This window comes from Phyllobates terribilis, unplaced genomic scaffold, assembly GCF_046119375.1.
Source record: "Phyllobates terribilis strain yellow unplaced genomic scaffold, ASM4611937v1 Scaffold_2__4_contigs__length_985480577, whole genome shotgun sequence".
Classification (NCBI taxonomy): domain Eukaryota; kingdom Metazoa; phylum Chordata; class Amphibia; order Anura; family Dendrobatidae; genus Phyllobates; species Phyllobates terribilis.
Genome location: NW_027362762.1, coordinates 154,739,763 through 154,751,774, shown reverse-complemented (window position 1 = coordinate 154,751,774; position 12,012 = coordinate 154,739,763). Strand labels below are relative to the sequence as shown.

The window sequence follows — 12,012 nt, the reverse complement described above, 5'->3', positions numbered from 1 at the left end:
ACTGTATGCAATACTTTTAGTGTAAGTAGGAGGCTGCTCCTGCACTTGTCCGATGTACAGATGAACACACACAGCCTTTATTTCTTTTACAGTGTATTGTACAGTAAAATTGACCTGTCAGCCTGATCTTCCAGATCAGTACAATTACGGCGTTACCAAACATGGTTCACAGAAAAAAAACAGCCTTACCGAAACCAGGTCAGATTACCAATGAACTAGCAGGACGCAGCAGACCCCATGATAAAGGCGGGGGCAGTACAGGTGCGAAATACTTATGCGTCAGCCCCCCCCCCCCCTCCATGAATTGGCAGATATGTGAGTGACTGTAGTATTAACACTGCACACAACTGCAGCTTATATAGGACGCCAGTCACACAGATAGGTGTGGTGCACAGTGTCTGGCTTACAGCCAATTAATGACGCCCATAACTTTAAATCGAGCGGGCTGCCTGGCACTATATACGTGCACCACACAGGACAGATTCCCCAATACACCCACCCAAAAATGAAGGGCCTGGCCGCGTCCTGCAAAAAAAAACGGAAAATGTGCAAAAAAGATGAAAAATAATGTATAAGATAAATACATTACATGAGGTATTTGTCGATATTTTGGCCAAAATACACAAGCTCGCAACCCACGTCACAGGTCCCCATACTTGCGAGTCCCTACGCTCACAGAAAAGGACAAAAATGTAAAAAATCACAGAAAAAACTAGCGTCCTATACAAGCTGCAGTTGTGTGCAGTGTTAATACTACACAGCCACTCATATCTGCCAATTCATGGAGGGGGGGGGCTGTCGCATCAGTATTTCGCACCTGTGCAGGCCCCGCCTTTATCGTGGGGTCTGCTGCGTCCTGCTAGTGCATTGGTAATCTGACCTGGTTTTGGTAAGGCTGTTTTTTTTTTTTTTTTCTCCTTGTGGTTTCTTTTCATTTTTGTCCTTTTCTGTGAGCCATGTTTGGTAACGCCGTAATCGTACTGCTCTGGAAGATCAGGCTGTTTTTTTCAGTTATAAAACATGCATGGTTTTACAATTTCAGAGCATTAAAAAAATTCAGAATTTAAAAAAAAAAAAAATGTTTTGGTTTTGTCACCATTTTGAGATGTTTACATACCGATCAGTAGATTATACTATTTGGGGGTATGTATTAATTTAGCTTTTTATTTATTTATTTTTTGTCACTGCACCACAATTTTGGAGTTTTGATTACTTTTTTTTTTCACTTTACAACATTTCATGGACAGACAAGGCATTATATTATAATCACACTTTTATGGACTTCTTTGTTTTTTTTTTTTTGTTTTTTTTCTTGCTTAGTTCCCATTGGGGACTTAAACCTGCTATTTTTATTACCTGGTCTACATGCTGCAATGCTCCAGTATTTGAAGTACATACTCTTAAAATCAGGATTTCCAAGATGGCTGCAATGGGGGGCCTTCAGCAGGAAATTTCCATTGAAGTGTATAGTAGTTGCAGAAACTATCTGCTCTCTGTAGTCCTGAACACCTGTGGCTGGCACAATGGTTGGAAAAGAGCTGCACCAGCCTCATCCACTGTGATGGCATAGGCAGTTTATATGATGAAATCTTAATTTGCTCTGGACTATATAGTTCTATGCTCCAGAATTGTTGCATTTCTTGAGGAATATGTTTGTTGGGTTAGTCATATGTTTAGGTTTTATCCACTAGATGGCAGTGCAGACCTCTCACAATGTAGATGCGGTTTGCCGTGCCTCCTCTATATGCCGAGTATTGTTGTATGGATTGTTACTGCTAATCCAGACAATCTCTGCTCATAAATTCAGATATTGAAGTTTGCCATATCTGTACATCTCACGAGTATGCTTGTTCTGTTTATTTTAAATGCTATGTCATTAAGTTATATTAAATTATGGAGGGGCTTTAAAGGCGAAAGATGGTTCTTGTAGATATAGAATATTAACCAACACAATACTTAGCTAAAATAAGTTAAATATAAATTTTACTTTTATTTGGTCTTACACGTGCCAAAGTACTGCTTTTTGTCTCATTTAATTGAATGGGGTATAAAGTGCAGGAACAGATGTTGGCTAATTTGTGGGGTTGTCGGGTGTTGAACTCTCACCAATCCACTCGAACATGCGTGTTTTATTAAATAATTGTATTTTCAATAATAACGTTGCTGGAGCCTTTGTTGCTGTTCCTCTCTATACTCCTGACAGCGAGCAATCAGTGGTGACCATGTCACTGTATTCAGAAGGAAGAGCACTGGATCATGGCGTTAGATGCTCCGCAATCATTTAGTAAAATATGTTGGCAGTGGTGAGGCTTGATCAATGTAAATAGGAGCTGTATCTTTGGAAACAATCTGGCATTTGTTTTCTTTAACCAACTAACAGAACATTCTGCTCTTTGCAGATAACCCGTTTTGATTCGGTATTATGTAAGTATACTTTGAGATCATGTGGCATGAAACCATGGCATGGAGTTCCTACTGACAAGTGTCTGGAAATGAATTTTCTCTGCCTTTTCTCTTCTATATTGGTGTTCTTTGATCCTGCATAACAGATAAACCCAGGCGTCACAAATGCTACATAGAAGCCAATGATGCCTTAACTTCAGTTTCTGAGCATGAAAAGTCTGGGTGATGGGTCCTGTAATATGGGTGCAAAAATGCTCCCATTTATACCTGCTTGAAAGCTCCTGAGGCCAACGCCATTTAAAACTTTTTTTGTATCAATGATAAGTCCATACCTACAAGATCCATAGTTTGGAACCAATATGAAATACTTAGATACTGATATCCCTTTAGTGGAGGTCTTACTCCTGGCACCCTTAGGCTAAGGGCCCACGATTCAGAAATGCTGCATATTTTTTCCTCTTCTCCCTGGCAGGAAAAAGGCATTTGGATTTTATATGCGGTTTTCCCACTAGGTAGAAGTGTTTGTCAAGCGTTTTTGTATGCGATTTCTGCATGCGGCTTATAAAGCGCTTTTCCAAGCGATTTTAGCATCACTTGGAAAAGTGCTTGACAACTTGGTCACACTATATAAATCCATGCAACCGGCATGGATTTATATAGAGTGACCAAGTAATAGTTAAAAAAAAAAAAAAAAGAATGGTAAAAATAAAGGTTATACTTGCCTTCCTATGGCCCCCGGTGTTTTCTCCGCTACGTCTGGTCTGTTGTATGGGTCGCGGTGGGGTGAAAGGACCTGCCATGACGTCATTTAGTCATGTGACAGGTCGGCGGTCGCGTGACCTGTCACATGACTAAATGACGTCATGGCAGGTCCTTTCACCCCACCGCGACCCATACAACAGACCAGACGTAGCGGAGAAAACACCGGGGGCCATAGGAAGGCAAGTATAATCTTTATTTTTCATTGTAAATTATTTTAACAGGTTCTATGGTACCAGAGTCTGGATGAGTCTCTTCTCCAGACCCTGGTACCATCCGCACATTGAACCGCATGATATCCACTTGTGCAAATGTGCTCATACGGATATTATGCGATTCAATGGCTGCAATTACACTGCGTGTCCTCAAAATTAATGGACATGCTGCGTATTTTTCCGCAATGATAATCCGCAGCGGAAATTTCCGCAGCATGCGCACAGCACATGCGGATTATCATGGGGCACACATTACCAAGCGTGTTTTTTTTTTTTTTTTTTTTTTTTTTTTTTGCTGCAGAAATTCCGTGGCAAAAACGCATAGTGGGCACACAGCCTTACCAATCCCCGATCCCTTGGGTAGCAGCTGAAATGCAGCTCCTGAGGCGGCCACTACAGTGTATGGTGCCGTGCGAATTCTGCTCTGCACAACTGTGCAGCTCCTAAGGTGACCAGATTTATAATATGCTGCTTTGTGGAGGTGTCTGTAAACAGACCTCCCCCCTCCAACCACTGATTTGATATTTATGCACCAGCTACTGGGCAACCCCTTTTTACATAGTAATTAAAAATACAAATGCTTTCTAAAAACTTGTCATGGAGCTCCTTGAAATTTTGTTTTTAATTTTCTTTGATTAAACAATCTATACTTGCCTCCCACCTTGGCACGATCTCGTTGGTGCTATTTTCGGCTGATGTGAGATTGGCTGCTACAGTCGCATAACACGACGATCACCTGCAGCTAATCAGTATTCAGTCTGTCTGGCTACAGCGGTCACTTGACACAACAATGTGATCACCTGCTGGAATGGCGCCACTGCAAGAGGGGGGAGTATACATTGCCTTTATCTTCTATTGATTGAGAAGTAAAGTGGTCGTCCACTACTGTTCAACCTTTATTTTGCAAAAATAGTAGTTTATTAACGTAAAGGCCACCTCCCCCTTACTCCCATACACAGTAGATAAAAGTTGGCCTAACAAGAGACGGCTGTCTAATGTGAATGGCCAGCCTCACTCAATATTATAAGATATAACCGGTAACATGATTTAGGTTTTTTTTATGTAATAGTGATGTAAGATGCTGCATTTCTTGTTTGATACGTATATTTTTGTTTTTTCAGATCCATGGACCTGTAAGGAGAAGGTTGATCTTCTGGCATGTTGCGTTAACATGTGAATTTGTTGTTCTAGATCTGTTATGGTTTGTGTTTTAGAGGGCGATCTTGATGTTTTTTGGACCACATTGCATTATTGGTGCAGAGCAATAGGCAGATTAAAATACAGATGGCTAAAGCAATGGAGACTTGTTCACTCCAGATTACACATTTGTAAGTTGTATGCAAGTCTGTTGCGGTATCATTTAGTTTCCTCTGGAGCATGGTCCTTGCCTGTTATGTATGACAATGTTACATATGATTTATAGGACTAGTTCGTTCGTTTGCATACTATAACATTTCGGTTCTGATTTGGCCTCTGAACATGTTTGTAAGCCGGGGTGTAGCTCTGCACCTGTATACCTTGGGCATGTTAGGCCTTGACTAGATGGTGACTTATGCCATTGGTACTGATCAGACACTGATTTGATGCTGCTTTGACATACACATCAGTTACTTTTCCATGTTGTAGATGCATGGAGTCGCATATCATTATTTAGCATATATCCCAGCCTATAAATTGTGTGATCAGTACCCTTTATTTTAATTAAAACAAACAAACAAATTTTTGTTTTCTACAATGACTCTGGTCTTCAGAACATATCTTCATTGTACTGGTAAAACTTGTTATTGAAGCCAAAGAAGCAAGCAGATCTAATGGTGTGCGAGCAATTGACCGCAATAGCAGGCTGGTCAGGGAGCAGCGGAGTCATGCACACTGCACAGACGTGATCCTGCCTGCAGGAGAACAGGAAAAGACGTCCATGGAGTTCACAGGAAGGAATAAGGTTATTTTTCCTGTTTTGCAGAGAAAGCTAAAATACCCTGTTAATTCTCCAGGGACTTGTTTGTAGTTGTCATGGCCTCAGGAGGCAGGGGGTTGTCACAAATGCAGTCAATGATTTTTGGTTTGTGATGAGACTTTTTGCCTCAGTTTAAGGACACATTTATGATGCAATATGTTTCCCTTTTCTGTATGTTAAATCTGCTTTCATTTGATCCTGCCCATTCACAAAGACTAATGTGTAAAAGCTCACAGCAGGAGGAGATGATTATTTGAATTTTGTCATGTGGAAGTATTTCCAAGCCGGTCTGTTTTTGAGTTTGTCCTAAAAGATGGCTGAAGCACACTCAAAGCTCCTTAAATTAATGCATCTGGAACATGTTCTAGAGCTACTAGTGTCTGCAGGTGGACCCTCGGTGGTGGCCTAACTCACAGTGCAGACTGACTGTATACCCAAAACCAGAAGTGGATCATATAGAGAGATGTGCGAGGGGAAGTTTTAATATTTCATACTAGTGCACATTGTGAGTTTAGGATCTTCTGGTAGAGCTCTTGAAGCTACAGACACTTTGTGGGTGGAAGGGTGAGTGGTTTCTTAAAAAAAACAAAGTTTAAATGTGTTTACTTCTAATGCTTTCACTTTCTAATATAATCCTTGCTAAATTAATATCATGTGGGCAGTCTGCGCCTCAAGAGCTTCTAGGATCTGCCATAATTCAACATTAGAGATGAGCAAACCCAAACTTGAAAGTTCAAGGTCGTACTGGACAGTTGGTGTCCGGTGCTAAAAGTCGAACACTGACTTCTCACGGAAGTGAATTGCAATGTTTGGAGTTCTGGGGAAGTCTGGGAGGGGAGAGAATATTTTCCAGATCAAAAGTTCGGGTCCACATGGTTCTGGTTCAAGTTTGGGTACAGCTCTTATACCTAAACTGAACTTTGGGATAAAGTTCTGGTCTGGTACCAGAACTTTGAACTTTCACGGGTCCACTCATCCCTATTCAACATGTCTTAAAGCATGGCAGATTCTTTGCCTCTTATATGTGAATTTTTAGAAAAACTAGACTACTTTGGGTCCTGATCACTAATACAGTATTTACAGTTAAGTAATGTATATGTTGGCTTTGCATAGCTATATTTCTGCTTCAAGCAGTATTTTAGTTTACAGCCAAGAAATAAATTATATTTGATTTTATGAATCTGGTCACTTTCCTTTTTGTTGAAATTCTGTCCTATAACAGGACAAAGTTAATCTTTTCATTAATAAAAATAAAAACTGCAACATGCGAGCTGTACGCATACGCATGGCTTTGTTGCGCTTGCATAGAAGTCTGTTTATATAGTCCTGTCTATAAAAGGTTGTCTTCTCCTAAAAGTTTGAAGTCACCCTGACACCAGTTCACTTGCAACTAGATGTGCTTGACCTTTACTTGTATTGAGAGAGGCTGTGCACGTGTAGTTGGAATGTGGTTAAATATATGCAAATGATCTACTCACTATTACGTGACCGCCTAAGTCTCACTGCGTTCACCAGAGAATCACGACTGTGTGTGTGTGTGCGTGCGCTGTGAGAATTAAATCTGCAGTAGAATGACTGCACTTTTAGCAAGAATGGACAGCCCCTTCTAAGTTGCAGAGTTTAAAAAAAAAAAAAAGTGCTTTCTAAAAGTGAATGTCAGAAGAATCAACCCTCCTAAGCTATCTATGTAGTCATAAGAATCTGATTAAAGTGACACCTTGATATCTGCAATCTGATGTCTGTTTACAGAGAAATCAATGTTTTCTTATATGTAAATGAGATGTTTAGGACTATGGGCCAGATACCGATCTGTATGAGACTCTGCTTCCAAAGATTATTTTACATCAAGGAGAGTTACCAGTGTGATGTGATCTCACTGCAGAGCTGTGTGTGATTATACCTGACACATCTGCAGGTTCATCTCAGCTTTCATCTCACAGGCAGATAGGGTTACAATACAGCAGAGCTGTGAGACCTGCAGAAAATGTGTTTGTAAGGAGACAAAGTTCACTTCTGCTGTTCTGTGTTAGTTACATGTCTCACGCTGGTAACGCCCCTTTTATTTAATATAAGCGCTCGGGGCAGATTCTCATGCCAGATCAGTGTTCAGGTCATTGCTCTTAACAGCCCTTTACATATAAGAAAAATGTAGATTTCTCTGCATAAAATGATACCTTGATATCTGATTCGATGCCTGATTCCAGACAGCTGTCTATGACCTATATGCCCATATAGACTTCTTAGGAGGGTTGATCCTTCTGCCAGATTTACTTTCAAACTGTGCCATTTCTGCATGCTAGTTTTTTGTGGTATTGTAGTTCAGCCCCTTTTGCTTCATTGTCAAGTATAGCACTGTTTCTACAATAAAGCTGCCTGGTTTTTCTAATACTGTACAACCACTTTAAAATTGTTCTGACACTACCTGTTCACTGTTGATCACACTATCCACTGCTCCTTGGTCCAAATTTTAGCAATGTCTATATTAGAAAGTTTTAGCACTATCAAAGATAGTCATTTATTTACTGAAGTATGTTATTGTAGTTTGTGACTGACTGGTTGGTTTAATTACTTGATTGCATTACAAGTTTGTCAAAAATCTCTGTAAAAATAAAACCTTTGTTAAATTTGTTTTGGCTTTGAGTTTGATTAGACTTTTCTTGTTCCATATTATTCCAACCTTTGTAAAATAGTGATGTGATTTTGTTTGTTTTTTTAATCAATATTCACAAGGGCTAGTAAAATATTTGGAAACTTGAGCCTAGAAGGCCACCTTTTTTTTTCTTTGAGTATATTGGGAGATTGTAACACAAGAAACCCTACAATATAAAAAAAAAAAAAATTTCCAGGCTCAGACAACTCATCTGTATGCTCACTAGATAAAAGAATGCCTTTCCCTTTAGGGTGGCATTACTACCTTGTACATCTTATGCTGCCATGATCTGTGTGGGTGAGATTCAATTCTCTGTCCTTGAGGTGGCGCTCTCCATCTTCTACATCAGAGAGGTCGATCACATCGGCGAGCCCCGACAACCGGTTGCATCAATCTCGTCCTTTGGGGGCCAGAAGCGAGCGAAGGGTACCCTCCAGGGCTTCAAGCCAAGGCACGCCACACACCTCAAATGATACTGGTGTTGGAGTTCCTCCATATGTCTGAGTCCCTCCTCCAGCTGCAGGAACTGGCGAGTGCGCTATAATGGGAAATAGCAACACCTACTTAAGGTCCTAGTGGACCAAATATCTGTGCCACTAGGCACGGTAAATAATACCACGAAAGCAACATCCCCAATTAGCAGGCATGAGCATGGACGCATTCTTTTGTGGGATTATTGGGATCTTACACAGATGTGGAAGCCAAAACAAAAATATGGAACGACTAGTACATCGACATGGTCACTCGTATCCACTGACCAGCATACAATCTACAAAGATATCCGACAGACAAAAGGTCGTAAAAACTGAGCAACTGGTTACAAGCTCTGTGTTGGGTTGCATTATGGGCAAAAAGCATCCGGAATGCTGTTTGGAACACTTCATATACCAAGATACGGCGCATGGTGGCGCTACGATTAAGAGTTCCGGAGGCGGTTGGTCCAGCTGGGCTGGCGGGTAAAAGCAACCGACTTTTCTGCGACTGATGTCACAAAAGCACCATCCCTTTCCAACAGCGGCTACTGGACAACAGCAGGTCAAAATTCAGTTGTTGTACGTAGACCAGGGGCCTGCTGGCTGTATACCGAGGGACATTGTCGTTTTTTCGGATGATGCAGATTGAAACACGAATGCTCAGCCTGCAGGGGCGCCCACCCCGCTGCAAGATGTTCTCGCCCGACAAGCAATGCATCAACTAAACTCCCAGAGTCAGAATCCAAGGACCCCGAAGAGCATAGCAGAGATGGGCCCCTGGTTAGACCAATATCTTAAAGATGTGGCGGGACAGTTACGCTTTGGCTTCACACACATTTTTTTAATCCCATTCAAGCTCAATAAATCACCCACTTTTGCAAATAACCTAAAATCCGCAAGAGAACACCCTGAAATACTTGGAAAAAAAAAAAAAAATCCAAAAAAGTAGCCCTAGGCAGAATAGCGGGCCCCTTCCCAAACCCACCCTTCAGCAACCTGTGAGTTTCCCCATTGAGAATAATCCCCAAAAAAGAGCCAGGTTCATTCTGCCTGATCCACCATCTATTGTACCCCACATGAGATTCCATGAATGACTGGATTTCATCGGAAGATGCCTCGATCTCCCACTCGTTCTTCGACAGAGCAGTAACGCTGCAAAATCACACAGAATTCACCTTTCGCCTACTACCGGTACACCCAGATTGCTACCACCTGTTGAGATGCCAAGTGGACGACTACTACGACACTTGTCTCCCAATGGGTTGTTCAATATCTTGCTCTTACTTCGACCTATTTAGTTCCTTCCTGGAATAGGTGCTGAGGCACGAAACTAGTAATAGGTTAGTCACCCCATTACCTAGACTACTTACTATTTGTTGGACCCAAAAACTCAAACCAATGCAATCACTACTGAATGAATTTAAAAACCTCTTGCAAAGGTTCGGAGTTCCACACTGTCCAACAAAAAACGTAGGCCCCACAACAAAGATGTCGTTCTTGGGCATCGAAATTTACACCATGGCAAGGTTGTTCCGCCTCCCCACGGGAAAAATACAAAAAACATTGCACCTGATCGAAGGTTTTTGTGCAGTACAGAAAGTAACCCTACAACAGATGCAAGCGTTACTAGGGCTCCTCGTGTTCGTGAGCCCGGTGATGCCAGTTGGTAGGGTCTTTTCTCGTCGATTATCTCTCGCAAAAGGCTCGTCTCAACCGAGTCATAAAATCAGAATCAACAGGCAGCTACGGGCGGACTTAGAAGTATGGAAGACCTTCTTACAGTCATTCAACGGTCACATGTTATTTATGTCAGTAGAAACATCCAACCATGACCTAAAACTACTCGCCGGGGTGGCAGAATCGGGTGGTTACGCAGCAATACTAGACACCCAGTGGAGGACAGGCCTATGCCCGCCCTATTGGGCAGAGCAAGGACTGACATAAAAACAGACGCTCCTCGAACTCTTTCCGATAGTGGAAGCACTAGAACTCTCAGGCTTGCGCCTGGCTAACAAAGACATCGGTTTCCAAAAAAAAATGCCAGCCTGGCCCACTGCATAAACAAGATGGCATCATTGTCCCCCCCCCCCCCCCCCAGTGCTAGGCCTCCTACGACGGCTAGCACTCCTGTGCCTAAACCACAATATATGGTTCCACGCTACCCACGACCCGGAGAGGAATAGCGCTATTGCGAATGTAGTTAACGCACCACCGCAATTTAATTGGCAGGTTTTCAGAGAGCTCCTCCCCAACGCCCATTCCATCAGGCTCCCTCTGGGATCTAGTTAAAAACAACTGTTGCCACTTATCTGAGCTTTAGTCGCGCCATCGACGTGCAAGCATAGGGTAAGGCATGGGAAAAGTGGAAACGATTAGTGGCAGGCAGACGAGTTGATCAGTGTGACCAAGCCAGATTAGAAGTCACCATCGAATTTCTCCACCAGCTAGTAAAGACAGGCATATCAGGGGCGTTGGCACAGCAGTGACTGGCCGGAGTGCATTTCATTTCCAGCTACTGAATTGGTGACACGCGACAGAAAGATTCATCATAAAACAAGCATTAAAAGGACTCAACCAAGCAAGGAGTGTAGACGACCCGTGTCGTTAAGATTGCTTACCCACATCATATCCATAACGTCGGTAACATGCCACTCCCAATTTGAAGCGACACTCCTAGCTGTCGCCTTTGCGATTTGCCTTCTTCGGGGCGCTACGCATAAGCGAATTAGTCCCTTGATCCAAGAACAGCGCCAGCAGAGGGTTAATCCACAAAGATGTAGTCATAGCCAATAACGGTATACACTTACACAAATCCAGAGTGGATCCATCCGGCAGGGGCACTTGGGTGTTATTACACCCCACAAACTGGGGAGTTTGCCCAGATAGCTAGATATGTTTTGACTAGTTTATTAGGCCACAAGGCAGTTTCTTCGTAGCCCATCTCGACGGCTCTCCACTAACTAGGTACCAGTTAATATTTAATAAATGCCTAACAACGGCAGGAAACCAGCCCAAAGATTATGGGACATACTCATTCCGCATAGGCGCAGCCATGGAAGCAACAAAAGCAGGATTGCCAGAAACGGAAGTTCAGAAGATGGTGTTTCACAAGATAAATAAAACCGGACTTGTTAGCCTAACGCGGTTTGTCTTCTTACAGGAGAGACACAAGGCCAACAGTTTGGGTAGTAGGCCACTCATTCGTATACTGGGCAGAACAACAGGCAAAAGGCCGCCCAGGCGGGAGGAATTTGGGGTTTTGGGAAAACTAATTGGAGAGGCATAAGAGGCCTGCAGTGGCCACAGGTACTCCTGGAGGTGGTCGACATTGGGAGGGAAGCAACAGGTCCGGTCATCCATGCCAGGGGAAATTACCTCAGACATCACAAGATCGCAGAATTGATCACAATGATGAAGTTAGATACGGAGCATTTTTTTCCCCAAACTGACAATAGTGTGGTCCGAGATCGTGCCAAGAGCGGTGTGGCAAGGAGCACGAGACAGCACGGCCATCGAACGCACGAGGTGGACAATCAATGCACAGATGGCAAAATT

At 42.6% G+C, this 12,012-nt stretch overlaps 1 protein-coding gene across 1 annotated transcript in view; it reads left to right on the top strand.

Moving 5' to 3' along the window:
• The window catches only part of LOC141198805 (gametocyte-specific factor 1-like), a 36,509-nt gene extending 28,623 nt beyond the window's left edge, over positions 1-7,886 (top strand). The window contains exons 9-10 of the mRNA XM_073663162.1: positions 2,400-2,424; positions 4,499-7,886. Of these exons, the coding sequence (XP_073519263.1) occupies positions 2,400-2,413 (14 nt within the window). The 3' untranslated portion in view covers positions 2,414-2,424; positions 4,499-7,886. The remainder of the gene's footprint in view (positions 1-2,399; positions 2,425-4,498) is intronic.
• The last annotated feature ends 4,126 nt before the right edge of the window (positions 7,887-12,012 follow it).